We start from the raw sequence: 27,713 nt of genomic DNA, 5'->3' as shown, positions 1-27,713 counted from the left end.
GAGCTAGTAGACTTCATCCCAGCCTACTGGCACCATTGGGGAGGCCTTTTGTCCATCCTGAGCTCGCAAATAATATAATATAAACGAAATCAAACCAGCCTGAGCTGCCCGCACCCTGCGTAGAGCATGTTTTCCAAAAACAAGTTATTTCCAAAAGGGGTTAACTTACAGTGCCAAAGCTACACTCTTGTTACGGCACCCGAGCCATGCGCATACCCCATGTACGCTCAGGGAACGCCGCTCCGTCTCGCACACCTACGGCGGGCTCGGTGCCACGGCGGCTGCCGGCACAGACCGCAGCCCTCCCGCGCCCCGCAGCCGTAGCGGGCACCGGCCCAGCGGCCCTGGAGCGGCGCCTGCCCCGACCCCGCGGGGCCTGCCCGCTGCCCGGGCCCGCACAGCGCCCGCCCCACACGGCCCGCACAGCGCCCGCCCCACACGGCCCGCACAGCACACGGCCCGCACAGCGCCCGCCCCACACGGCCCGCCCGCTGCTCCGGCCCGCACAGCGCCCGCCCCAGGGCGCCGATCGCGCCCGCCGTGACCGGCGCTTCGCCTCCCGCCCCCCGCGGCCCCGCCCCGCCCGGCGCCTGCGCGGAGCGGCGCGGCGGGCGCAGGAATGCGCGTTACGGTTAAATAGTGGGGGCGCAGGGGCGGCCGCCGCGGGCGGGCGGCGGCGGCTCGGGGCGCCGGGAGAGCCTCCATGGCGCGGCGTAGCTCCCGGGGCGGCGGCACCAGCGGCAGAGGCGGCGCGGCGCTGTTGTGACAGCGGCTGGGACTGGCCTTCCTCCAGCCCCGCTCCCGAGCGGGGGCCCCGCGCCGGTGTCCCAGGGGCGCGGCGGCGGCGCTCATAGAGAGGAGCCGTGGCGGCGGCAGCGGCGGCCGGGGGCAGCCCGCGTGTCACCGCCTCTATGATGAAATTCAAGCCGAACCAGACGCGGACGTACGACCGGGAGGGCTACAAGAAGCGGGCGGCGTGCCTGTGCTTCCGCAGCGAGCGGGAGGACGAGGTGAGCCCGCCGAGCACGTGGGGCGGGGGCGCCGGGCCCGGCCCGGCCGAGGATCCCGTCCCGCCGGCCCCGCCGCCGCCGCATCCCTTTGTCTGGCCGCGGGGCGCGGGCGCCTCCCGGGGGACGCCCCCAGCGCGCACGGTCGTGCCGGGGCTGCCGGCACCCCGAGAGCCGGCAGGGGCGGCACGGCGGGGCTGCGGCCGGCCGGGGCCGGTGGCGGGGCGGCCCCCGGGCCATGCCGGTCCGAGCGGGGCCGGGGGCGGGGCGGGCGCGCCTCTCGCCCACCATCTTGGGGCGGTGGGGTGCGCGCCCACGTGCGCGGCGCCGCCTTTGTGCGCGGCCCCGGCCCCCGCGGCGGGGAGAGGAGAGCAGGGAGGGAGGGAGGGAGGGGGACACCGAGCTCTCCGGGCGGGGCGGGATGGGCCAGGACACCGGCTGGAACTCCAGGGTTATCGTCTCTGCGCCCGTGGCACGCGGAAAACCGGTTAATGTATAATGGCGCGTGGAGGGCAGGGCTGGTGTGTCATCCTAAGGCGAACCTCCTGCCCCTCCTGCTTGGGTGCGATAAAAAAACCCTGCGCCTGGAACACCTGGTTTTCCCACGGAGAGAGTAAAATGGGGCTTAGAAATATTTTCGTGAACGGGCTCGGGAGAGTTGTTGCTGCGGCTGTGGTTGTAGCGGGTGGCGCTCCCCCGGAATTTTGTGTTGCAGCAGAGTCGGGAGGTGGCAACAAAGTTGTCCCGTGTTCCGAGCCAAGGTCAATGGCACTGCCCGTTATCTGGGAGCTCGCTGATGCTTTCATTGCACAATGCTTTTTAGATGGTCTCGGGCTGGACGCGTACCCTTTTGCGACTTCTCTTTTCATTTTCCTGTTTGGTAGCCATGAAATAACTATAAAGGTTAGTGTTTAGAGGCTTTTCCTGCCTTTATCTAGATGCTGGAAGATGCTGGTGCCCTTCCCAAGCTGTCAGTACAGCAAATGTCTTCCTTACAAATCTACTAAGTAAATATAATGCAGTGGGAAGAGGCCTGATCAAAAAATACAGGCACTTGGGTTTAAGCAAAGAAAAATTATTTCCTTTGTGTTATAAATATAACCTCGGGACCGTGCTGATGAGTTTTTACTAGTGTGAGGGAGAAAGGCACCCAGCAGGAGTCTTGCAAGGTCTTGTTATGGGTTACAGCTTTTCTTTGGTCTCTGACATTCCAACATACTTCACCATTTATGTGACTTTAATATGAATTTTTGGGTGCAACTCCAGACTTATTTGGAGTTTGTACACTTGAGCCACTGTTACAACTTTTTGCACCAATTGTAGTTGGAAATTCATGGTTAAGGTCACCTTTGTCAGTGATTTGTGTTCATTCTTCATTTCCTGATACAACTTCTTGTCATTCTCTTTCAGTCTTGCATCCAATGAGATCACTGGCTGCTTCAGAATACTGCTTGTGTATAATAACATCCTTTGAGGCTAAGCATGGTAGTAGCAGCTTGGCTGGGCTGTGTGAGAAGAGTGGGTGCTGACCATTATTGCACTGCAGTTCCTTGTGTATTCTGGATGGAGTACTGGTATTGCTGGTATGAAGCCTTGGCATCATGCAGGTAGACATACTTGAGGATGAAGTGGATGGGAGAGCATCAGATCAGATTTAGGACATAGATTATGTCTGTGAAAACAGTTAAAATTGCTTTCTGACAAGTTATTTCCAGGAAAGCAGTGCCAACAGCTTGAACTCGCTTAGGAGCTGTTTCCCAAGTGCCAGCTTCCTCTGTGTCAGTACAGAATCTATTCCTTACAAGTTTGATGCCTGACTGCTGTTTGTGGTTAGCTTCAATCATGAGCCATGTTCCCCAAACTGGGTGTTTGAGGCTTGCTTCTGTTTTCTTGAACGCTTGTCCAGGTGATTTCTCTGTTGGTCTACTCCATGTAAATGTCTTCAGTGTTTCTTTTCTAAGTCTTTAGAGGTTGCACCATCAGTTTTCAGCCAAGCTACACCTCCAGGGTGTTTAAGTGCAGGGTAACTTCTGCAGGAAAGGAACACAAGCATGGTGTCTCAGTGGCTGGAGAAGAAGGGAACAGGAGACTCCTGCAGAAGTTATTGGGAGGTGGAGGGGAACTACAGAATAGAATAGTTTTCATAGTTATTTTGATTTACAGGATAAGCAAAGAGTTGCTTGACACTGGAGTTGAGAAAATAGAACCAGCAACTGAAAACAATTTTTAGCAATACATTTCTTTTTAGGACTCTTAAAAGCAAGAAATCCAAATCTCAACTTTTTTTTTTTTCTAGAGATACTGTCTGCAAGACTAAATTTGGTCTATTTTTCATCTGATTAGGCTCTCTCTGGAGGAATGAGTATCTATAGCAATCTTGTGGTACAAATCTTAGAATTAACCTTTCTTTCTACTTCCATTCTGACTGTCCAAAAGGCTTGTCCCTAGCCAGTTATAGCTGAGCTTAAGTTTTTTTTTTTCTCCTTTCTTGCACTTAGTTTTCTGACATATCTGTAGAGAGCAGTCATTCCTTTCTTAGCATTTCTTATGAACTTTAAGACTTAAATCATCTTTTCTTAGAAACAATTTTCTCTTTTGGTCATCATGGTAGCTCTTACATCTCCTTCCATTTGGAAAATGTATTTTTTAATGTGGGTGACACTTGTGCTTTAGATGGGATCATGCTGCGCGAAAGGTTGCTAACACTTCTCTAGCTATACCAGAAAAAATGTTGCAATAGGACCCATCTCTACATGACTGTAAAGCTGTTGTGTAGTCATCTTGTGTTTTCTGGTGATATCTAAGTCTCTTACTTGTTGCCACGTCATGAACTCTGAACTTGTACCAGAAATCCACAGCAGTGTTCTCACCTGAGGTGATCCTTCTTCTGCAACTTCATGTGATGTTCCCTGTTGATATCATGACTTCTGGATGCTGCCTCTTGACTAAAGACTCAGGCATGTTCAGTAACAGCTTTTTGTGCCCATTGACAAAAACTGGGCAAGTCACTAAAACAGTTAATATCTCTACTGTTCATCTAGCAAAATCTGCTTGTTATGGCTTCCTGGTCCATTTCTTATCCATACTGCTCTCCTTTTGCTGCCTGTGCAGCCTCCTTGATGTTGATGTTACAGCTGAGTTTTATGCACGGTGAAGTAACATGTCAATGGAAAAAGACTGGCCAAACCCATCCCTTACACTTCATTATACCTCTGTTTATTTTATTACTATTATTACACAACTGTTTACATTGAGTTTCAGTTTGCTCTTTATTTCTCAATTTGGAACATAAGTGTGCTGTAGAATACTGCTGAGGCAAAACTCAGCCTGGTGGTTCCTCCAAGCTCCTATTTCCCAGCTCCAGCCCCCTGTCCAGTTTGGCTTACTGCTGGACTTGCCACTCCTTGCTGCCAGGCTTAAAATTGTTGAGTCAGTTCTCCTGAGTGTTACAGGCTGCAAACTGGGCTTCCCTGCAGTCCTGCCACCTGTCAAAAGCTGCTGCTTTGAGAGCTGATGTTGAAGCTGAAAACCTGGACCTGAGACGACTGATGGTTGTTCAGCTGCACCACTGTGAAAATCATGTTTCTTCATCTGGAAGTGCCTCCACACAGAATGATTTAGTGCTATACAGCCCATTTTGGTTTAGATTTAGTTTCCTTCATGCTGTCATAGTGTATGATTTAAAAAGAAAAATCCTTTAAGAAGGAGCAAACCCAAATATCCAAGTAAAGTGCCCAGTAGCTTTGGGGGTTTTGGGTATTAAAGGATGTCTCCTGGACTACTGCCAGTAAAGTGTTGCCTGTTTTGGTCTTACTGCTGTCATTTGGGCTGAAGAGAGAGCAAAATGGCTGGATAGGAGCTGAAGTGCTGGTTCCTTTTGTTCTGTAAGGAAATAAACAAGTAATTGCAGGGACTGTCTGCCCTTAGGAAGAAAAAACATCCTGGAAATGAAGCAGGAGAAATCCCAAAAAAAAGAAACCAGGCTGTGTGGGCATGCAGTGTGTGGGGGGTGCAGCCTTTCTGCATTGAACAAACAAGAAGCTGGTAGGTGTGTGCAAAAATCTGATGGCATTCAGCAGGCAGGGATGGGCTGGGAGGAAATGCAAGTTTCTCTTAAGCAACTGGGAGGGGATGGCAGCTCTAGAATAAGCCTGCAGGAGAGCCCTCTTGAGGGGCTTCCACAGGCTGGAATTGTTTAGACATTCAGTGTGCAGCAAACAGTGGTTTCACATAAAAACCCTCCTGTCTTAGGGTCTGCACAGAAGGTATGCAAGGGGATTCTTACTTTTCAATGCAGAGAACAAGGCATGCCTTTAAAGCAGCAGGAGCAAATAGTAATAAACATCATTTTTGTAGCAATTTGAGTAACTGAAATAATTTTAAAACCTAATTTTTTTTCCATCAACTACATCTTATACAAATAAATGAGTAGTTATTTTTAAGTATCTTGAATATAAACTTTGAGTGCATTCTAATTACTTTGGCATCTGTAAGAGTGCTTTATGTAATCAAATATGGTACTGAAAGCCCTAGTTTAGTGTTCAGTCAGCAGTTACTAGTGGCAGACCTAAAATAGTTTAATATGCAAAAAAAGTCTTCAAGCTTTTCAATTTTTAATTTTGCATTTGTTGTTCAGCCTTGTACATGAGATGAAAACAGATGGGAAGGTGGTTTTTTTTAATATTGAGACAGTGAGGAAAAATGTATTGTTACGTACTTACAGGAAATGTAGAAATTTTTTTCCCCTCTGTAGCAGGGCATACACTTGCATCTCAACTATTTATCTTGTGTCCTTGAGTTAAAAATTATAAGCTCCTAGTGTTATAGCTCCTTTTTGGTCTGATTTAATAACTTTATTTGCTTGTAGAATATCAAGATTGATTAAGCAAGCGTTTCTTATATCTTGTTATGATGGTCATAGTTTAATCATTTTAAAAGATAGTGTTCTTTAGTTTGTCTTTAGATGTTGCTTTATATTAGCAATGGTTTTATTAAAGAAAAAAGCAAAATGTTATTTTTATGTGCATTGGTTTAAATGGTCTGAAAGCCAGAAGGACCTTTTGTTATGCAACCTGATCCATAAAACCAGAGCCCAGAAGTATCACCTGGCTACCCTGGCAAAATGGAGTGTTCGAGGAATTATTGTAATTAAACTTGCAGAGTCATGAAAGATATTCCATTCTTGACATGGAATTTTTCATTTGGTTTCTTTATCCTTCAGTGTAGAGCTCTCAGGTGTCAACATGCAAATAATGTGTGCTTTCAAATAACTTGGGGTATGACCATGGCACCTCATTTAAGGCTGGCATGGTCTCCACAGTGGTATGGGTTACCTACCTTACATTATGATGGTCTGATAGAATATAGACATATTTTAAATGACAGACAATACACATTTCACTGTGGACTTCAAGCACACTGTGGCTTTTATTTTCTCTGTTTCATGTCCCTGCCCTGCTAATGGACAGGAAGAGTAATTAACATAGGGTGATTGCTGCCTTATCTTTTCCTCAGCATTTTCTTGACACTTGGACATTATCAGCCAGGTTGGATGAACAACCAGTTCTAGTGGAACGTGTTCCTGTCTGTGTCAGGGGGGCTGGAGCTACCGCCTGATCTTTAAAGGTCCCTTTCAGTCCAAACCATTCTATGAAACTATGATCTGCATGCTGTAGAAAAGGGTATAGCTTGAAAAATCAAGACCTATAAACAGCTTCCAAAATGGCTCTTTATGATGTGTCTACAGAGGCAGTATTTGCTTATAGTGTATCCCTGCAGGCTCATATGGGGTTAAAGCTTGTGTTAATGTTAAGAAAAATTGAATGTTGTCAGGTAACCAACTCTGGATACAAGACACTGGTGTTTGTTATGTTCACAGCAAAGCAGCTCTCTGCAGGCGTGGCATACACACTATGTTTTCATGCTGGAATATTTTTCCACAAATTCCAACTACTTGCCAGCAGTGGAAGCCTGCAGGTTTAGTGAGGCTGTGGGAATTCAACTGTCCACCATGGCATAAATCTTCAGTCTTCACTCATAAGTCTTCAGATACTGACATCAGTCAACGATGATGGGGTTTTTTTTATTTTGAAATCTCAAATTTTTTTTTCTATACCTGTGGTATTACTTTTCTATGCCATATGGATATGTTTAATGGGGTTGATAGTTGCTTGAAGAGGGCTGGGCTGAGGGGAGAAGGAAATATGGCTGTACTTGTATAACATCAGTCTAAGATGTCCTGTAACAAAGCACTTTTTACCCTGTTTTGAAGATGATGTCTTTTTGAGCCAGTTATATTTATGTTAAGATACTAAAAAAAATATCCTTTTAGCTTACTTGCACCATCCTAAATCTACTTGGGATTTAAACTGGTGGCAGAGTTTCTATTTGAGTTGCTTCAGTTAACTCAGTGGGGCTCAAAACTTCCAAGTTACTGTGAAATAGCACTGGCAGACTTCTTCAGAAATGCATTAATATCATAGCTAGATATATATATGCCTATTTACATACACATATATGCATTCTTATCTCTAGCTAGAGTTTGTACACATGTTTTTTTAGACATCTTTTGTAGATGTGTGAGTTCACAGACCATAGGTTGATGTGTATTTTTTTCCCAGTCTTGTTTGTAGAACTCTTGAAAAGCTTACTTTAATTTGTTGGCTTTTTGACCTAGTGCTTAAGCACTTCGGTGAAACCAGTTCTACAAATGTAAATACTTAAACACAAATTTTAGTCTTCAAAGATGTATCTCAAAGATAGAAAAGGCTAAAAGGTAACTGGTACTTGTCAAGAAATAACCTTGTCAAATCTTTACCTGCAGCTGAGCAGCTCTCAAAGGCTTGGAGCTCCTGTTTCTGACAAGTGCTTGGAAGCTGATCCCTCAGTCAAACAGATTATGTTGCTGAGTAACCAGCAAAGCCCAGTTCCCCTGCTCGAGATTAGGACGTGGTTTCAAGTTAAAAAGAAATGGGCTGCAATATTAATTTAGCTCTTCCCCTGCTACCTGGAATTGTGGTTTCTCCCTTGGTCTGCATTAGCAAGCATGAGGGAGGAAGGTTGTTGGGTATAGAGGATTCGGGAACTGGCCCAGTGTGAGAAGTAAAACTCTTGCTCAGTAAAAAGTAAAACTTTTATATAGGTACTTGTGGGAAGTTTCTTATTTTTTGCAGGGGTTTTTTTTCATTATTTCCTTTTGTCATATGTCTGGGTGCAAGATCTGCACCCTTCATCACACTGTGAGACCTGTCACATCTGTTTTTCCAAAGCATGCTAAAGCTTAAGGGGAGATGGAATGCTACAGGTGACTTGAGTCACTTTATGTGAGGAAATGTGTTCTGACTGGCATGCCATAGTAGTACAGTGCTGTTCTATTCCTGATATGAACACTTCAGCCAAAGAACAAAATGAAGTATATTAAATAGCCAGAGGAAGACACTAAAATTCTGTGTCACTGTAACATGTTAACCAAATATTTGCGTTTAATATGAAATAAATTTTTATGAAATATTACAGCTGTAATTGCAAGTCAAAGCAAAACTTCTTCTGAAAAAAAGCTGACATGTCTCTCCTTATTGCTATATAGCCCTAAACTTAAAAAGTCTGAAAGGAAAAATAGTTTGCAGATCTAATTATTTATATATAGTATTATATAATTATACCCATATTTCTTTACCATTCATCTTCAGAATGGGGGAAAAGTAGCACTGACTGATATCCAGGTGCTGTGTTGCTGCTTTGAAAAGGGATATACAAGTAAAGTTGGGAGGATATTTCAGACTTTAATATATTGTGTAGACAGAACCCAGATTTCCGAGATGCATTCAAGATTTGTGCTCAAATTAATGAGCATTAGGATTAATGTACTGCTAGTTAGCCATTCCTCTGCTGTTGTGCTAGCTCCTGTTCAGTGAGGCTGAATCATCTTTTATAACCTCTGTCATAGCTGGGGACTGCTTTTCAGTCTGTGGCCTTTAAAGCACTTTAGCAGAGGCTCTTGCAAATTAGTACAGGCCCATTTGGAATTGGGAGGCTGCAGTGGTGCCTTCCTGCCCCAGTTTGTGCAGCACTGCCCCTTGAACAGCTGTGTCCTGATGGGTGTTGTGTGGGCAGGCTGGACAAAGCTTTCATGGGGAATCTACTTTTCATCCTGATCAGCTTCCTATAAACTCATTATCCCAGTGTTAGGGGGAAAGTAAAGGTGTTGCAGTCTTGACTTTAATTAGCTCTTAAAATGCTGTCCAGTCTGATCCTGTGGTTTTGTTATTACTTTACAATAACTTTGCACATGTTATTTCTCCATGTTTAAAAAATAAATTTGAAAATTCTGGCAGTAACAAATGAGGACTAAAAGCAGTCACTCTCCTGAGAATCTTTTCAGGAAGGCAAATGTTCCTTACTAAATGCTGCCTGTGTGGCATTGCTATGGCAAGGTTTAAAGCTGCATTTTCCAACCTCATTGCCAAAAGGCAATGGCATTCTAGGACAAGGATACCACATTAACCTATAGGGGAACTGCAAAACTGTTTCATAACTACTAAAATGAGGCTGTGATTCTTGAAATAGAGGAAAAAACTGTTAGATAAAGGAAATCTCTTTAATTACAGTAGCAGATTGACATATGCTCTCTGAAATGTGTGCTTCTGCCTAAAAATTTTTACAGTTAAATCTGCAAATATGATCCAGTGTTTGTAAAAGATGCTTCTCAATAGTGTTCCTGAGTTGCAGCATTCAAAGTTGTCCCCTAGTGCTTTTAAGGAAGCTCCTGAGGTGAAAACAATTGCAAGTTGAAAATTTTAGGAAATAATAAAGTACTTACTGTTTGTATTCTTCCCTGAGCTTAAGGCTTAAGGCTGGTTTTAAACAAATCTTAGGGCTTGACTGACCCTTTTGGCTTTATTAGGATTAAACCATGTTTCTGACTCTTTCAGTTGCCTGTGACTTAAGCAGACCTACCATGTAGGCTGAGTTTCCATATTGAGTGTGTTAAATTATATTATATTAAGTCCATCAGAGTAGGTCCTGTCTTTTTTCTCAAAGTAGGCTTGGTTGTTTTATCCTCTTAATGTTTCTGATGCCTATGAAAATATGCAATACATCTTAACAGCATTTGGCACTGTTTTGTACCTGAGAGGTACCTTTTAATGCCTTACTGATCTTTTCTATACTCTGACCTGTTTAAATCTTCTGAAATGATTTGTGTGTGCTCACCTTTGTAGAGTTTGGGAGCTGAATCCTTTGTCTTCCTCACACCTGTCTTCTGAGCAGTACACCTGGGCAGTGTGATGTTCTTTGCAGCTGAGTCACAAATGCTCAGCTGTCTTTTGGAAGTGAGGGGTTGATTCCTTTTCTCTTGGACATGGCTCCTTCTAACTGCCAGCTTTGCTATAAAGAAGGGCAGACTTGACTCCATCAGGTAATTCAGACATTAAGCTGGACAGCTTACTGGAGTAGTGGGAGCCATGAAAATGAGGTGTGCAGTGGGAAAGACAAGAATAGATGGGATTAGGCTGGGAATAGAGAATTTTGACATCTGATGACAAATAATTATTGTAAAATTGGATGGTATATTTTCACCTTCAAGTTGGGGATCACTTTGTTTTGAAGTCTAAAGAATCCAGCTCTGAGGGGGTCTGCTCTAGCTAATTTAAACTTTATTCTTGCTTTTTTAATGTAAATTGGTTTTTAATACGATTATTTTGGTAAAGTATAATGTCCTTCAGTTAAGAAAGGTAGAAAGCAATGATATAAACTTAAACCAGTTTGTATCTCTCTAGAGCTTAATATGAAAAAATATCAAGATTAATATCTTGTGGTTATAATTTATATTACTCTGAGCTGTTACCATTTTGGTCTTCTGGAATACAGGGCTGCTAACTGTTTCATGAGGGCTTTTGACTTGAGAACACTAAAAAGGCCAAAACTTCAGCATCTTTAGAAATTTTCAGTTGTTTGTCTGCAAGCGTAGCATTTATAGTGACCAAGTCCCATGATGCCACCTGCCCTGTAATAACCTTTTTGGTTAACCATATTATGGTTATGAGTATTGATAGGTGCTTATTACAAGCAGACTGGCTAGCAGCTTCTCCTCCTCACTACACTCAAAGGTCATTTCTATTCCTGGACTTGGAAGTGAGGTGAAACTTGGCTGGTAACACTTAATGGAAGAATTTTTCCTTTTGTTTCCTCTTAGCTGAACTTTGCAGCTTTACTTCTTCACTTGGCAGCATTACAGCATCTTTACCTTAGTCTTTGGAGTAAGATAAGCTCAGCTGTATAACTAGACAAGCAGATTGCACTGCAGTACTCTGTACCTTTTTTGAACAAGAGTTATGGACAGTAAGTCTTAGTCAGAGACCTGGGAAAGGCAGTGACCTCTAGTAAGTAATGCAACTCAAATCTTAGCCCTTTTTCTGCATCTGGGGATACAGGACACAGACTTCTTTGCATAGGAAGTACTTTTGCTTTTTTTTCTTCTGAGCCTAATGGGGTTTTGGTGTAAAATTTGGTGTGCATAAACCAGGAAAAAATACAGGTGTGTGAGGCTCTGCAGTCTTTTCTTTTCCAGTAGACTATTGTAATCTGCTTGACCGTGAGCCTCCTCAGACAAGACTGGATTGTCCAGGCAACCTAGATCATATTTCTCCTAGTTTGATTATCTTCTATTAAGGGAAGGTGAATTGCTGCATTTTTGCTGCTGATTTTTGCACTTCTCTTGGCATGTGAGTGCAGTGTCAACCAACCACAGCTTTTTGGTGTCTTCATAGTTAAATCACATTTCTATTTACACTCTCATCATTAAATACTGGGAGATGTATCTTCTGGCCACTTACAGATGGAAATACCTCAAAACTATATGGACTGAAAAACAGCATAGAAAAAAACCCCAAAAACATGGAAGACTGCTTGATGCTATACTGGAAAAGTCTGTGGAATGCTTTTCAGCCTTACCACACAATCCTGCAGCTGCTAGCTATCAGGTCTTGTTGTTTGTGGAATCTGATTAGCACGAAGTATGTTTTTGATAGCATTACCCCAGCATGGATGCCTCGTGCCCTAGTGGCTTCATGTGTTAATGGTAAAAAAAAATTGTGCATCTGAGGATCTCAGGGATATATCTTAGTGTGATCTCTTGGATTCAGACTGTAAAAGCAGTGGGATCACAGGACAATAAAGCACAGAGGGAAAGATGTTTGAGAAAATGCTTCAGTTCCAGGCTTAGAGGTTTGGATGGTTGCTAAAATTAATTCCCAGGTTGTAACACTTGCGAGTTTATTGTATATGTAGCTGTAAACCCTATCTACAAGAGTTGATGTATTTTAATGTTGATTACTTGATAGATGTATTTGTTTCTGCTTTTTAAGAGGGTAATTTAAAGCTAATATATGTACAAGCCCAGCTTAATAGTCTATTGATCTGATTAGCAGTAGTCAACTACTAAATATAAAGGCGTAAAAACTCCTGGCTTTACACTACACTGCCAGAATGAGCAACCTGATTTATCCCATGGTAGTAATTAAGAATTTTATGTTTAGCCTTATCTAAGCAATGAATGCTGATTTTAAATTTTCTACCAAGCTGGGAATGATTTAATGATAATCATCCTTTTGTTTATTATTGTTGCTAGCTTTTACGTGAGTGGATTGAGTGTTAGTTTCATCAGCAGAAAATTATCTTTACTGGTTAAATCTGGAACTCAGAAGTGAATTCATAACTTGATTTTTACAACTGCTTTTTAAGCACTGCTAAAGTGGTTCTTTGTAGTGATATAGGTGCTCCACTAAGTGTTCAAAAACATTTTCTAAAATTACTTTCAGTAGAGCTGTGTACGCTCTGTGAGTCTTTTGTTAATGTCAAAGGATCCTAGGAAACCAAAACCTTTGGCTGTAAAAATCAAGTTGAGATGCATTTGAGTCTAACCTTATTGCTTTTGTGAATATTCTTAGGTTTTTAGGTAGCTGAGTAAAGTACTTGAGTTGACTGAAAACATGAACTTTTAGATCAGATGCTAAGAATGCTTCTGTACTAAATGATGTCTCTGCTGTATTCCTTAGCATAGGAAAAAGCTTTGGGGAAATTAGTCCTACCCTAAAGGATTCTCCACTGTACTAATCTTGACTGCACACAAGATAAACATTGCAGGACAGTATCTGTCAGAGAAGGCTCTTCCAGGTGCACCTCAGTATGCACACATATCATTGCATGCACCAAGTATGCAGCCATCTGAATTACACTCCCAGTTCCTGTAGGTGAACCTACAGCCCATTTCCCTGAGTGCCAAAGGGATGTGGTGTAAGTGGTAATCATCTCCCTGTTACTGTCAGCAGAGTCATTTTCCTATTTAAGCCAACAGGGGTAAGTTTGAAGTCCATAAAGGTGAGGGCTGGGACGGTCACTTAAGTTGTCTGGCACCAGTTAAAACTCTAACCTTTAGACTTGAGGTTCTTGTTCTAGTCTTTTAATTGCTTTTCAAGATTTGAGCACTGACCCTGCCCTTTTACTCCCCACAGTTGTCCTTTGACTTCAGGGTAGGGTTCATGTAAGCAATGCTTAGAATAGGAAGTCTCTTACTACACAGATGACTGAGTATGTCTTGGTACCTGGGATGTGTCTCAAATATAAGTTAAACTGCTTATCTCCAAGGGGTCCTGAATCAAGGTCTTATCTTCATAAACTTCTACTGCAAAATTACTCCAAATACAAGGTATCATAGTTTGTTGGACAGGTAGCTAACATCTTTCTGCTCTGAATATTATGAAGTGCAGGTCCTACAGAGAGGGAGTTTTAAATTGGTGTGTATCAATGACAGAACCAGGTTAGAGTCAAATTAAGTGAAATTAAAGCATCTTGGGGGAAAAAATGTTAAATTTAGAAATCAAATTCAATGTGTTGTGCTTTTTCCTCTTACATAAATGTTTAAAAGAAATCAAATTGGATAAGGGCCAATGAAGTACTCTTGCTGTATCTTAGTTATGCAATAGTGTAAGCGTGTCATGCTAACATAACACTTCAGTAACTAAAAAGAAGCTTGTATCTGTCTAAAAATGAGAAATATTTTCAAAGGTCTATTTTTAGCCAGAAGATGCCATTCCAGAAGAATTAATTTAACTTCTCTGTGATGAAAATGTCTTAATTTTCACACTTTGCCATCTCTATGATTTGAAGCTTAGTTCTGGAAAATATTGTTAGATTTTTGTTGTATGCCTTCACTCCTGTGCACATTATTCTGTATTTTCCACATCGTGTTAAGCATCCAATGAAAGCATTTGTACAAAGAGATCACAATGACAATGTCTTGACTTAGTTTCACACATTGGATGTTAACTGTGTTCCTCTTTTTCCAACTCCTGCTTGCCTGTTAGGTTTTCTTTCTGAAGCCTGTAATCCATCTGGCTAGGTGAATAAGTGCCTTGCTGGACAAGCAGGTAGCAGTGAGATTCCTGACTTGTGAGCTGTATGTAACAGTCCCTTGCAATTCTTTCCAGGTGCTGTTGGTAAGCAGTAGCCGATACCCAGACCAGTGGATTGTACCAGGTGGAGGAATGGAACCAGAGGAAGAGCCGGGGGGAGCAGCCGTGAGAGAGGTCTATGAAGAGGTAACAAAAACCAAACAAAGCAAAATATCCAGCTGATCTGTGCTGCTGTTGCCTTCAGATGGGAACCAAGAAGGAAGAGGGAATTACTTACCTCCTTTATCCAGTACTTGACAGACCTTTGTGGCTATGAAATTCAAAGAACTGCAGTTCTGTGTGTTAGAATTGGGGTATAGTGTGGTGAGGTGAACTAATCAATTTAGCTTCTTTTTTCATTTCATAGCTAAATTTCTGTCTGCCTTTACAAACAAGTACTGGAAGTAAAACTGTGACTTTATGCCAAATGGCATATTATAGTGTTGTAACATTTCTGTGTTTGTGAAGAAAATGTTTGACTTGCAGCTCTTTTAGAACAGAGTGAAGGTAAACTAACCATTAACATGTAGCTGCATAAGAACAAGAAATCAGCAAACCTTTGAGGACATTTCAAATTAAACAGATTAGAAACTGATCTGTCTGAGCAGCTGAGAATTCATATGTTTATGGCTGCTTATCTATAAAGAAAGCACCATGGTTATTGTCTGCCTTTCTATCTCTACCCCTATGACCAGGCAAAACAGAGCTTAAATCATGATGAATTCATGCAGTTTCCCTATACTACAACACTTTAGTTTCAAATTCAGAATTCTGGGGTTTCATTTGCTGTTTATTTTTCCTAGGAAAATTTTGAAAAATATTAAGTGTTTCTTTAATATCTTAACAGCCATGTCTAAACCAAATAAAACTGCAAGAAAAATCAAAATATCAGACTTTGAAATAGAAGGTATACGATTTTTTTATAAATTGGATGCATTCTGGTGAGTGAACTGTAGGATTTCAACTAGACTTAACCAGTTTTCTCATCCCATTTTGCTATGGCTAATATTGTTGGTGATTAGTATTTGTAATGATTTTTTCTATTAGCTATACTATTTGATGGTTCATCTTGCTTACCCTTAAAACTGGTTCTGTTGTGATGTTGAGGCTTAGGAACTTGATGTAGATGTGACTTGCACCAAGCAGTGCCTGCTATTCAGTGCCAAAATGAGATCTGTGAGCTATGACTCAGTGACCCTTCTCCCATTTTCCTTGGGGAACAGACTGGTTCACTACTGGCTGCTCTCAGCAGCCTTCCTGCAGCAAGGTTCAAGCATGAATAAACCTCACTGAACGAAAAGTGGTTGTTCCAGGCTGGAGGAGCTCATCTTGACCCACACAAGACATACTCAGCCACAGGATACAGTCCATTTGAAAGGAGCAAAAAGTTTGGGTTCTAGCAATGACTCAGCAAAGATTTAGGTTTCCAAGCAGTAGTAACACCTCTAGGGAGAGTCTTGTCTTCCCACTGTCACAAGTTCCATGGGTAGGATTAAAAAGCCCAGTCCTCTGCTCAGTGTTCTTAGGAATGGTGGTAATTATAATTGCTGATCTGACTTATAGTCCAAGGTGAAGGATAGTAAAGTCTCATCTCCATGTTAAATTAAAGCTGATTAAACTGTAGTCATATGTTTGGGGTTTTTTCTTTGGTGGTAAAGAATGGATGATGTTGAAGGGACTGTGCTTTTTATGGTGTTTTGGAGTACAATATAAAATTCCAGCCATGTTCAGCTTTGAGCTGTGCTTGCAAATGCATGAAGAGTTTTCACAGACTAGGGGCTTTAATAAGCAAAAACAATTTGGTTACACTTGTTCTACTCCCTTAGAATTCCTGGGGTATGATAGCTTGTATAGCTGATCAGACTTAGAAGCTCATACCATAAAGTGAAATATTCTTCAGCTACTGGGTAAGTCTTATATGCTTCCATGAGATTGCCAAGTGCCATTTTTAAAGAAAAAAGAATGGTATTTAGGGGTTTGAGCCATGGAAATTCATACTGACCTTTCTAAAGGTGGATGTCCTTTCTATTTTTATACTAAGGTCAATGTCACCTGGCAGGCTGGTTACAGTACAGTGAACTGTTAAGAGTTTTGTGAATGAATAAACTTCAAAGAAAGCACAGTGGTGCTGGTTTGAAATGTGTTTCTTCAGTATTGGGTCATGCACAAACTAAGCATGATTCAGTATTTCTATTAATTTATTAAAATGGATAAAGTCATAATGGGAGTTATAATAGCATTTTTTAATGGTAGAAGTGTTGATAGCCCACTGGCTTAAATACCCTCACTTCAACATCAACAGTAGTGTATTGAGAATGTTTTACAACTCAGAGATCTCTGTAATGTACATGCATGGCAGTTGTTTCATTGTCTGCCTGTGTACATGACTCCAGGGGTTTTTTACTCTTCAATTCTGTTTGTGTTAGTGATAATGATTAGTTAGTGTTAGTGTTTCATTAGTTAGATAGTTAGTGTTTCATTTAAGGTTGTCTGACATTTCACAGGTTACTGGAAATTGACAGTTACCTTAATTATTTAGATGAAATAAACTTTTGCAAACCTGCAAGTAGAATACCAAAATGAAGTTATAGAATAAAGCAATCCCAGAAAGGTATTGAACCTCATCAAAATGAGGAGCTACTCCATTAATGAATTTGGAACTTTGCCTTTAATTGCATAGCATGAAAGATTAAAATAAGTTGTCTGCAAAATGCACTGTTCAAAGAAAAATGACACAAATGAGTGGCAAGCCAATGATGCCCAGCCTTGTAAATGGAGATGTTCTGTGAACTGTGAACCACTCCCTTTTCTGGCTCCATCTCACAAAAAAGAGACTCTTGTTTTGTTTGCTTTAGTAGTGTATTGAAAGGCCTATGAGAAAAAATGCAGTTTCCCTCAGCCCTGTGTGGATAGTTTCTGAGAAGAAGAGGATGATCCTGAAGATCATTTGCTGCAACTGTGAAAATGACAGTAATATCATCTAAGACTTCTCACAGGAAATAGAGGAATTAGCTCCAATGAGCATCTAATATCTGAAAAATGACCGGGTGCTACAGACTAGAGCTAGTTAGACACTGCAGAAATAAAGCACACTCTCAGCTGAAAGATTAGGGCAGATGTAGTCAAGCATTTTGTTTTGTAAAAGTATGCAAAAATGGGGCAGGAGTAGTCTTGCCACCATCTCTTCAGGAGTGTAGCTAATAAAATGGCAACAATACTATCCTACAAATGCCGGAGTTAAAAATAACCCAAATCTTTCATATCTTCAGCAACTTTCTGCCCTGGTAGCTGTTGGCTTAGCCGTGGAACTGCAGTGTGACTCTGGCTCCACCTGCAGGGCACAGGCGAGTCTGGCGCTCCTCTGAGGCTGCAGTGCCTCCGCAGCTCAGCGGGAGTGACCTCGGGCACACCGATCATGGCATGCAGTGCTGAATTCTCTCTCTTGTGGCTGAGTTAGACTAATGCTAAAATATATGCATAATGTTCAGATCTGAGGTCCTGTTTGCAGAGCACTCAGACTTCCCTAGAGAATTGTTCTGGGCAAGTATAGCACTTAATTCAACAGCTTGTCTGTCAGAAGAAAACTGGGGTTTTTCAGGCTTTTTTCCCAAACTTTAGATGGCCTTACACACTTACAGAAGCCAATAGGATTCTGTTTACATGAAGAACCATATTTTAAGAGCCATGGGTACATAAAAGCCAAAGGAAGAAGTATGTTTTTATGAGAGGCAAAATGGTTCAAAGTCTAGAATTTAACCACTGTATTGGATTAGAAGCTTACCATTGGGAAAGGGGGAACTGCTTTTGATGTTCTGGGGATAAAACTGAACTATTTCTTGGTCCTCTAGCACTTAAATTTGACACATTTTGAAGCACATTATGAAAAGAACTTGAAGGAAATATTCTTGTTAGTAAAAGCACTTAAAAGATGACTGTCAAATTCAAGGTGCTTCTTCAACTATGAAGATTATTCACTTGAATAATCGTTTTGGGAAAAAATCACAAGACTTTGAATTATTGTTCAGTTGAAGATTATTTTCAGGAAAAAATCACAAGCCCTTGAATTACTACCTTCTTGCACTTCTGAGTGTAGAGATTTTCTAAATATACTGCTGTCTGCAGGGATGATGCTACATTTGGGAAACATGTCTATTTGAGAGTAACTAGGCATCGGTTATAGTAATCACATTTACATAGCAACATCTGGTTGCACCAAAGCTTCACTTCAAGCTTTGGGAAGTTGTTACACATGATCTAATGGAGTGCTTCTAATACTTTCATTCAGAATTACTCAGCTAAGTGCATTTGTTTAAACCATTTATTTGCTTGGAGGGAGAAAAGAGAAAGTGTTAAGTAAATTCCACTTAGAGTTACATTGATAAATTCACATTGTGACTATGGGATACCAGTAAGTTGACAAAAGTCCTCTATGAAAGCTATTCAGTATCAGTAAACCTAGCTGGTCATGGTGGTGTTGCCATGTGTTAAATATTAGTTGTCAGACTCTCACTTGAAGTGATACTGTAATGCTGAGGAAATTAGGACTGATCAGTAAAAAACATTTCTTCAGCATGTTGCTTTTCACAAATAAGTGCTTTTTCATTACCCAGTATAAAGCACAAGCAATCTCTAGTGCCTCTTGTGGCATACCTTACTCTTTCAGCTCAAAACAAGGGCTTGTCACTTTCCTAATTAATGTGCTGCTTAATCACTTATCTATCAGGTCCAGTTGTGTATTTTGGCTTTATGAGCTCTAACAGGTATCTTGGCCATCACAGCAGACAAACAGAATATTGCATGTAGTTTTGCATTAACTTTTGCTCTAGCTCTTGCTCTAGATAAGCAAAATGCCTTGATAATTTTGCAGAGGCTGTGATTGGGCTTTCTTCATCCAAATGGCTTAATAAATAACACCAGCCGTCTGCTTTCTTTAAAAAGGCAGTCACAGAAAACATTCACTTGTAAGACTTTGATTAGACTTATTGCTAAAGCCTGTCAGAGTTACTCATTAAAATGTAATGAAGATCCATATGGTCCTTTATATAAAGACATAATACATCAATAACTGTCGTTAGCTAAGGCTGGAAGCAAAGACTGAAAACTAGAAAATGTCATCTTAGCACTAAGAAGCCCTATTTTAAATATTGGTTGTATAACAAGACAAAAACAATCTAAATATTGTCTGTCAGTAGGCAACATATGCCTTTATGTGTCAGGCATATGGACTGAGTTTTGTTTAGAATTAGTGGAGGATCATAAGCCATGTCCCTTGGAAGAGGCATGATATATTACTTTTGGAAAAGCAAACCTCAGAATCTTAGTAGAAAGTAATGACCACTGAATTGATAAAAATCACAAAGCATAGGCTGATACAGGGATTATTTTAAAATATTGGAATAAAAGTCTGAATTGAAAGTGTTTTGTAATCGTACTAGCTAGAAAGAGTTCAAAACTGCAGAGAATTGGGGATGTAAATTTGGGGCTTATATTACATGACAAAAGCTACTTGGGATATGAAAACTAGCACACGTGAAGTCGTTATGCTGCAAAATCCATGCAACAACCTACAGTTTATTTATTATTGTATTTTTAAAACTTGTACTTAAATTTCTGTGTAAAATAGCACTGGAGTTTTGATGATTGCTTCTTTCAGATTAATTCTAATACTATTTGAAATTCTCTTGTCCTTTCTCCTTTCCTAGATTATTTCAGTATTGGGTATGATTTATCTATTTAATAAAATACAGTACATTAAAAATGTGGGAAGTAATACGGTATTTTGGTCTGGATGGGAACCTTGAAGGATTTATGGATTCTTTGATTCACTCATTAGGACAAGCTTTTGTACTCTAATACTCATAAAGAGTCTAAAACTAGAATCTCCAAAATTAGTGCAGCAGTATTTAATTAAAACTTAAGTTAAAACTCTTACTTAAATAACCCTAATAAGGAGAAGTATGCTAATGTAGGATGATGGTACAGATGCTTTATATTTTTTAAATTAATACCAAATACTAACACTTTTTCTTGTTTGTTTTGTAGGCTGGAGTAAAGGGAAAGCTAGGCAGACTACTTGGGATATTTGAGGTGAGCTATTTCCTTTGAGTTCTGAAAGCAATGGCTGCTTTGTGAAAACTGGTAAGCTGCAACATCACACTTAAGTTCATAAGTATTACCTACCTATAATTTTGCAGTGTTGCTGGACCTGCTGCATTAGACAGGACTTTAGGTGTTACATGATCTGTGAAGATTTGAATAGGAAGAGTTCAAGGTACTTATCCCAGTTTCACAGAATATTCTCTGTTGGAAGGGAACCCCAAAGATCACAGTGTCCAGCTTTTAAGTGCATGTCTTGTACAGGGATCAAACTCATCAATGTGGTGTTATCCAGCACCAAGCTCTCACCAGCTGAGCTAATCTCAGCTCATTTTGGACCTCTACTGGAAAGATTAAATTAGTACTTATGGAGAAAAAAAAATCCCTAAAAACCAAACCAGTCATAAAGTTAGAATTTCTGAACCATTACACCAGCCTCTTCTGAGGCACTCTTTTGACTTTTCCTCCCTGGTTAGATTTTGCTGAAGTAATTTGTCAATTTTCACACATGTAAATTGATGAGTCGGGATATGAATTCTCTTTATGGCTTTAATTTGCTAAAAAAAGGCCAAGGCTTTGGAAAACAGATATATCAAACCTTTAGCAAACTGTGTGGTTCAAAACATCTATTTGATGGTATAAACATCAGACTCTGAACTACCAACAGTGCAAGGACACATGCTAGCTAGAATTCTATTTTAGTCCTGCTCGAGTTCTAGACCAGAACAGACTGTAGTTTAAATAGTCTTCAGCTCCTAATACATCCAGTTGTTACTATGTTGTGCTGTATATTAAGTCCCTTAGTCTCAGTGAGGTACAAATCTTCACCCAGCTTTTATAGGCAGTGTATTCCTGACAGGGTTTTCCTGTGTGAGGTATTACTTAGTCATGTGTCCCAGTGTGTGAAGTATGGAAGACATGACACAATTAGAGGAGCTCCTGAAGCTTTGTAGTTTTTCTGATATGTTCTGGGTTTGAGTTGAACTGGATGGTCTCACACATTAAAAACTTGGCTGTTTTAACTCTGCTGGTCAGTCTGCAAAAGTTTTCTCCATTTCTCAGCTCAGACCAAAAAGCCCAGGATAAGCTGTCACTTTGTTGGCTGCAAAGCATGCTGATTCCTTGATAGTTCAGGTATATGTTCTTCTGAAGCCATTTAAAATTGGTTGTAACTTTTCTAGGTTACTTCTAACTTAAATCAAGCCCCTACTTTAATTTCTCAACAGGCTCCCACAAACTGTTGTTAGTACCATTGAGGGGGCCACACCTTGTGACTTGGGATGAAACTAAGAGAAGATGGAAATAAATGCTGCTGCTGAGTCCTCTTATTCTAGAACTACAGCCAGAAAGGATATGTGTTATAAATAAATGTATCTCATTTAATGGTGATACTGACAAAGAACTCCTGGAGAATTTTTATTTCCTAGTAAAGTGCATCAGTTCAAAACTATTTTAAGCTTGTAGTGAAATAAAGTTAAGTGGGAAAGGTTATTTGCACAAGAATGCAATCATATGTTAGGGCAGCTAGGCCATAACATCTCTTGGTTCTTAGTACAGTTGTCATTGCAGATGGTCCTGGTTTTATTAGGAGCTCAGTTATTCTCCAAGGGGAAGGATGGTCTAATGGGCTGGCTAACACCTCAAACACTGCCACTGGCCTGCTTTGGAGTAGCAGGGAGCAATGTCTCTGCCAACCTCCCATGGGCTGGCTGCAGCATAGGGGCCTTGCCCTGAGCAGACAGCTCTGTCAGACTGTGTTTAACCTGCCCCGTGCAAAACACCTGCCTTTGAAACACGTGGTGAGTGCTGCCATGGTGGCAAACCTGCTGAATGAGCAGATGGCAATGATTTTTGCACTTGGCATGACTGCAAGCATAGGCTATTTAATTTGCCGCACTCACAGAGTGAAACTTTACAGCCAGCATTGTGTAGATGACATGGCCACATGATGCAGTGGTTCCATCTTGAAAAAAGTGCTTGGGTTTTTTTAAATGAACTTTCATCCACGAAATGTGTTGTGGAAACAGTTTTAGCAAATGTGGAGTATGGTGGTAATTTACAACATGTGTAAAAGATAAGTACTAGTAATTATCCAGGGCAGTACTAGTGGATAATGCTAATATTTAGCTGGATGACACTTTGGTCAGAACTTCACAATCTTCAAAATTGTTAGTATTGTCTTTGGTTTGGCTCAGTTTTTTCAGTCTAGTAAAAGAAAATAGCTGTTTCAAATAAAACTTTTGTTTTCCCATTATTTTGGGTCTCATCAGTACAGATGTTTGTTTAGTGAAAATAAAAGTCAGGCTTGCTGGCAGCTATCCTTTAGAGGTAAGTAATTTCTATCTTGTAGTTGTGGCAAGTCTGTAAGTTACTTAGATGAGAATTTAAACTTGTCCTTCTCGTATTCAAGCAGAACCAGGATCGGAAGCATAGGACGTACGTTTATGTTCTTACTGTGACAGAAATACTGGAAGACTGGGAGGATTCAGTTAATATAGGTAAACTAATTATCTGTCCTTATGTGCTACACTTGAAAATGTTGTGAGCAAACTCTTCATTTTTCTTAAGCAGTTTGTTTAATTTGGGGGTAATACTAATTCTGTTCTTGAAAAATTCAAAGCATGCGGTTTTTGTATACTTTAATACATAACTAGGGTTGCTTCCAACATAGTGTTACTCTTATTCTTAGAATACTCTAATTGTTATAACATTATGACAAAATAAATATTGTAATTTTTTAGAGGCCAAATACTATACTGCCAAATTGTTTTTTCCATAAAAAGTAGAATGTTTTGCTGTCTGATAATCTAGGGTGTTTTTGAAAGTGTCCTTGATCTTAAATAAGTGGTTTATGTATATTCAAGCAGAGTACATATAATGCTGTAAAACCAAAAAAAAAAAAAAATAGAATTCCTTCCATTTTAACAAGACCATCATTGACCTGGCTATATGTATTTTCAGAGACTTTGAATTTTAAAGGACCAGCTTGTAAAAGTTAAGATGGTCTTAAGTGATCTTAGTAAAGTCTTGAAACTTACATAAACATGTCTGATACAAGGTATACTATTTTTTAAAACTCACACCTAACCTGAGCAAGTCCATATATGGATGCATATGGAGACTTTGAGTATGGAACATGGCTTTTGAAATCAGACCAAGCCATTCTCATGCATGCATGTTCAGTCTCAAGATTGGTTTTCTGCTGGGCACAACAATGTAGGATGGCAGTATCTAGTAATTTAAATACATCACACTTTCCTCTAATGACCAGCTGGGGCTTTTGGAGCATATAAAGAGTCATATGAGTTTCTGTCCACTATCTGCTTCAAGAGAGTTACCTGAAATTCCTTCTTATGAATTGCATTTCAGTAAGCCTGAGTGAATCTCTTGGGTTAATCAGTTCTTTCAAGGTCTTTTTGTTCACTCTTTTGCCTGACAACTTCAACTTCCAAAGAACTGAGAAAAAGTGAATAACTAGATAGCAACTAATAGTGCTGTTAACATTTTATACCTCTGTTCTTTCTTGTGGATTCAGGAAGGAAAAGAGAATGGTTTAAAGTAGAAGATGCAATCAAGGTCCTTCAGTGTCACAAGCCTGTTCATGCAGAATACTTGGAAAAACTGAAACTGAGCTGTTCACCCACTAATGGAAACTCTGTGGTTCCCCCTCTTCCAGATAATAACTCCTTATATGTCACTTCTGCACAGACTTCTGGGTTGCCCTCTACTGTGAGATAAACATTTGGATTACCTTTTTATTCGTGTCATCACAACAGGAGACATCTGTGATCACATGTAGGCATCTGTATAACTGTCAGTTCTAAGTGAAATATGTGAATGTGTCATAATGTCAAATTTATTTGAACATGTTTTTCTTTTAACAGTGTAAAGTAGTATTTCAGCAAACCAAAGCCATATAGGGATTTTTTAAGATGCCTTACTAGGCCATTAAAAAAAAAACTTGACTATATAAATTTATAAATTTGCATATCTGCTAAAATAAAATATGCATCTCAGTGGTGTTCAGCTTATTTAAAACTTGTGAGTTTTAGTCAGTAGTTAAAGCTTGAGCAGATAGTCTAATACTAAACTCTTATTTGGTATCCACAGATGAAGTGCTAAGACTTTGAGCTGGCAGTATTTGGGTAAATGAATGTGTTGAAGGCAGAGGTGCACAAGGGTGACTACAATAAAGCACTAAACCACGTTCAGCCTGTCAAGAGCAAAGGATACCAACACTAAGCACTGCTTGCCTCAATTATCCAAAAGGTTGCCTTGTCCTATGCAATCTTCATGTAACATAAAACTAGGGAAAGAACAAGAATTTGTCTTGCAGCTACCAAAACTATCCACTAGACTGTAGTTTCATCACTTGGTCAGCTGGTGAACTGTCAGAAGATTTGTGTGAAAAGCATTGTAGATCTTTCTTCCCCCTTTCTTTTCCTTCTAACCTTGATCCATGTTTTGTTCATGGTGTGGTTACACTGCAGGTTCCAAAAACTTCTTTCTTCAATTAGAAACATCTCATATAGTGTTCCTGCAGTCTGTTGCAATTTAAAAATGTTTGGAGGAAAGGAAGACTTAACCAGGGGCACCCTGAGGTTGCAGAGGTGTCTCTTAGCAAGCATGTGTTGAGGTGCCTTGCCCTGCAGGAGCCAGGAGTGCTGCCTGCAGTGCTTGGGACAGGAGTGTTGACAGCTACTACACCAGGAGAGAAAAAATACTCCTTTGTCCTATTAGGAGTGCTGAAACCCCCAGTTTTAAGTTAATTCTTAAATCCTTCAGTTCTACTGTTTGAACATCAGTTTCTTTAGATTCTTCAAATAAAAGCTGGCCTCTTGGTAAAAATATAGTTGAAATAAATGAGGTACAGCTGACAACCTCCCTGTTCTAATTATTTCTCCTGCTTTTCATCCAAGAAGATGAAAACTAAATCCACTGTTGGTCTTAATGTTTTTACCATAGGATTACTCTCTCTGTATGTGTGTGTGTGCATGGTTTCTTCTACAAGAACACAGTCTAATTCACATGAACATCCTACTTCTGAATTTTTTCTAGGATTTAAACCCAACTGTACCTCCTTTATATCCAGCCAAAACAGGTCGAGGTAGACCACTACCTCACACGTGAAGTTTATTCTGGGTAAAGCTCATTCTCTTATACAACATTTGAACCTTTGTAAATAGTCCAACTAGTAAATAGTGAGTGTAAAATGGAAAATAAATGTAATTTAAATCTTTTGTTACTCAATACACAAATGGTTAACTTCTACTTTTTTAACACAAATTGTGTAAAATGCTGCTATGAATTTTTTTGTGCTGTTACACTTTTTTAGGAAAAAAAATGTTGTTGCCACAAGTTACTCCTAGAAAAACAATCTTGTGCCATATGTAAATGCAGTGAAACTAGGGAGATAGATGATCTGATCTCTTAATGCTGCTCTCTTTGAAGAGGCATAAATACTACTGACAAGAGGCATGAGCCACAAAGCTGAAGACTTCTGAAACAGTGGGTAGGACGCTGCTTTCCATCTCTCTTAGCTCCTAGTCCAGGTCACTTCCAGAACTGGAAAGAACACACAAGTGTTCAGGTGCACCTACAGGTGGAAGCATTGCCAACAGCTTGTCCATCCTTTCATGAGGTGGGAGGCCAGGGAAGGAGCATTGCTGTTTCAGTAGTGCACACAGGGGAATCCCTATTTTACACTGAACCTCTTCCAGACTGGCACACCATTTGCTCAGCTCACTATTTTAAACTGTTCTGCCAGGTGAAACAGGAGAAGCAGGGGCTGAGCACAATGAATGTCTAATCTTTATTAAAATCATACTCATGGTGTGGAAGGGTACCTCTGGCTCCAAAGCTGCCTTTAAAAGAATGAATCATTTAGCTCCCTTTTTTGATCACTTTAATGCTCACCTTTTTTGTTCAGTAGTTATTTTAACACTTTAAATTGAGCAAACTATAGGTTTTCTTGTAACAAGATTATATCAAATCCATGAAAGCTAAAACTGAATCCAGAGTTTGAGGTTTTTATTCATTTAAGAAAACGCTCTGTCTCCATTTCAGATTCTTGGAATGAAATCATCCAAGCTTGTATGAGATTTAGTGGTAATGCATGATCTTATTTTGTAACTCTTGAATTATGTATTTGATAATAATGTAAAATGTACAGTATTGCTGTTGCTAACAAACTCAGAGTTGATTGCCTTTAAATATTTTTGGTCACACACATTTGAGCTGTTCAGTAGTGCCAGACAGATTTTTTTTAAACAGCATTTGTTGTACAAATCTCTTCAGTCTCTATGCAACCTTCAGAATGAAGTTCTATTGCTTTGACTTCTACTCCCTTTCAAAGAGAATGTTTTGTGAATTGCAGATGTAAACTGAAGACATTTCAGTTTTGCTACAGGGAACAACTGCAGTAAAGGGACAGCAGTATGGCTTCAGTACTAATGAAATCTGACACTGAACTCCAACAAGAAAGAAAGAGCTGTAAAAATGGGAATAGGAAGGCTATAATTTTTCTACTACCAATCAGTTTAAATGTTAGAAGCATTTTGTTTTTACATGAATCACTAGTTTGAGGGGCCAAACCTATTTCAAACAAAGCAAATTTGAGATTTCTTTCATACCAAAAAATTCTGTACAATGTATCCAATTTGGTTCTCCAGAAGAAAAAGGGAAGAGACAGGTTGTCATCTGCAATTGCTGGAGTCTCCTTTGTACTGCTGCTTTTCCTGGCTGATGGTTTCTCATCAGTTACATTATGGTGGTATCAAAGAAAAAGAGCCTTAAAGTTTAAAATCTCATGGAGACAGAATTAAGCAAAATGGACATGCTTTTAAACACAAGAAATCCTGAGGTATTGCAGAGAGGCTGTTCAAGTGAAAAATCTTATTTTGGTGCTTACTGCACCCCTGGCTTAGCCTAGCATTGTTCTGTTAACAATGTGCTGTGAAAAGAAACATGAGGGGCAGACACTTGGTTTACTTACCAGCATGGTTTGTGAAGTGAAAACTGAAAGGAAGGGAGGGGGGGTGGGAAGGGAATTAAGTTGTACACATTTTGACCTGCTTGCATGGATTTTCTTTAAAGATTGATGTAAGAATTCTGACTTTTTATATTTGAGAAATACCAGAATAAAATCTAAATTAGTCCTGTG

The 27,713-nt window shown here is 40.3% G+C and overlaps 1 protein-coding gene across 2 annotated transcripts; it reads left to right on the top strand.

The window, feature by feature from the left end:
* The first annotated feature begins 848 nt into the window (after nt 1–848).
* Nucleotides 849–27,713, top strand: NUDT4 (nudix hydrolase 4). Of its 2 annotated transcripts, none has more exons than XM_063154906.1 (5): nt 849–1,010; nt 14,492–14,602; nt 20,498–20,542; nt 22,962–23,049; nt 24,087–27,713. In XM_063154906.1, exons 1-5 carry the CDS (start codon nt 912–914, stop codon nt 24,287–24,289), a joined length of 546 nt encoding a protein of 181 aa, XP_063010976.1. In that variant the 5' UTR covers nt 849–911; the 3' UTR covers nt 24,290–27,713. The 2 variants fall into 2 exon arrangements, with proteins under 2 accessions (XP_063010976.1, XP_063010978.1); XM_063154908.1 differs by having other exon boundaries at nt 854–1,010; nt 22,965–23,049.

The sequence above is a fragment of the Melospiza melodia genome, chromosome 4 (assembly GCF_035770615.1).
Source record: "Melospiza melodia melodia isolate bMelMel2 chromosome 4, bMelMel2.pri, whole genome shotgun sequence".
In the NCBI taxonomy this organism is placed as follows: domain Eukaryota; kingdom Metazoa; phylum Chordata; class Aves; order Passeriformes; family Passerellidae; genus Melospiza; species Melospiza melodia.
This window is presented reverse-complemented; position numbering and strand designations above follow the sequence as displayed.

What these genes read in the sequence shown, in the direction of transcription:
- NUDT4 (XM_063154906.1), top strand. Translation starts at nt 912, where the DNA reads ATGATGAAATTCAAGCCGAACCAGACGCGGACGTACGACCGGGAGGGC. An exon ending in TGAGAGAGGTCTATGAAGAG is followed by an intron (nt 14,603 to 20,497) that starts GTAACAAAAACC and finishes TTTGTTTTGTAG; the next exon opens with GCTGGAGTAAAGGGAAAGCT. An exon ending in GACTACTTGGGATATTTGAG is followed by an intron (nt 20,543 to 22,961) that starts GTGAGCTATTTC and finishes CTCGTATTCAAG; the next exon opens with CAGAACCAGGATCGGAAGCA.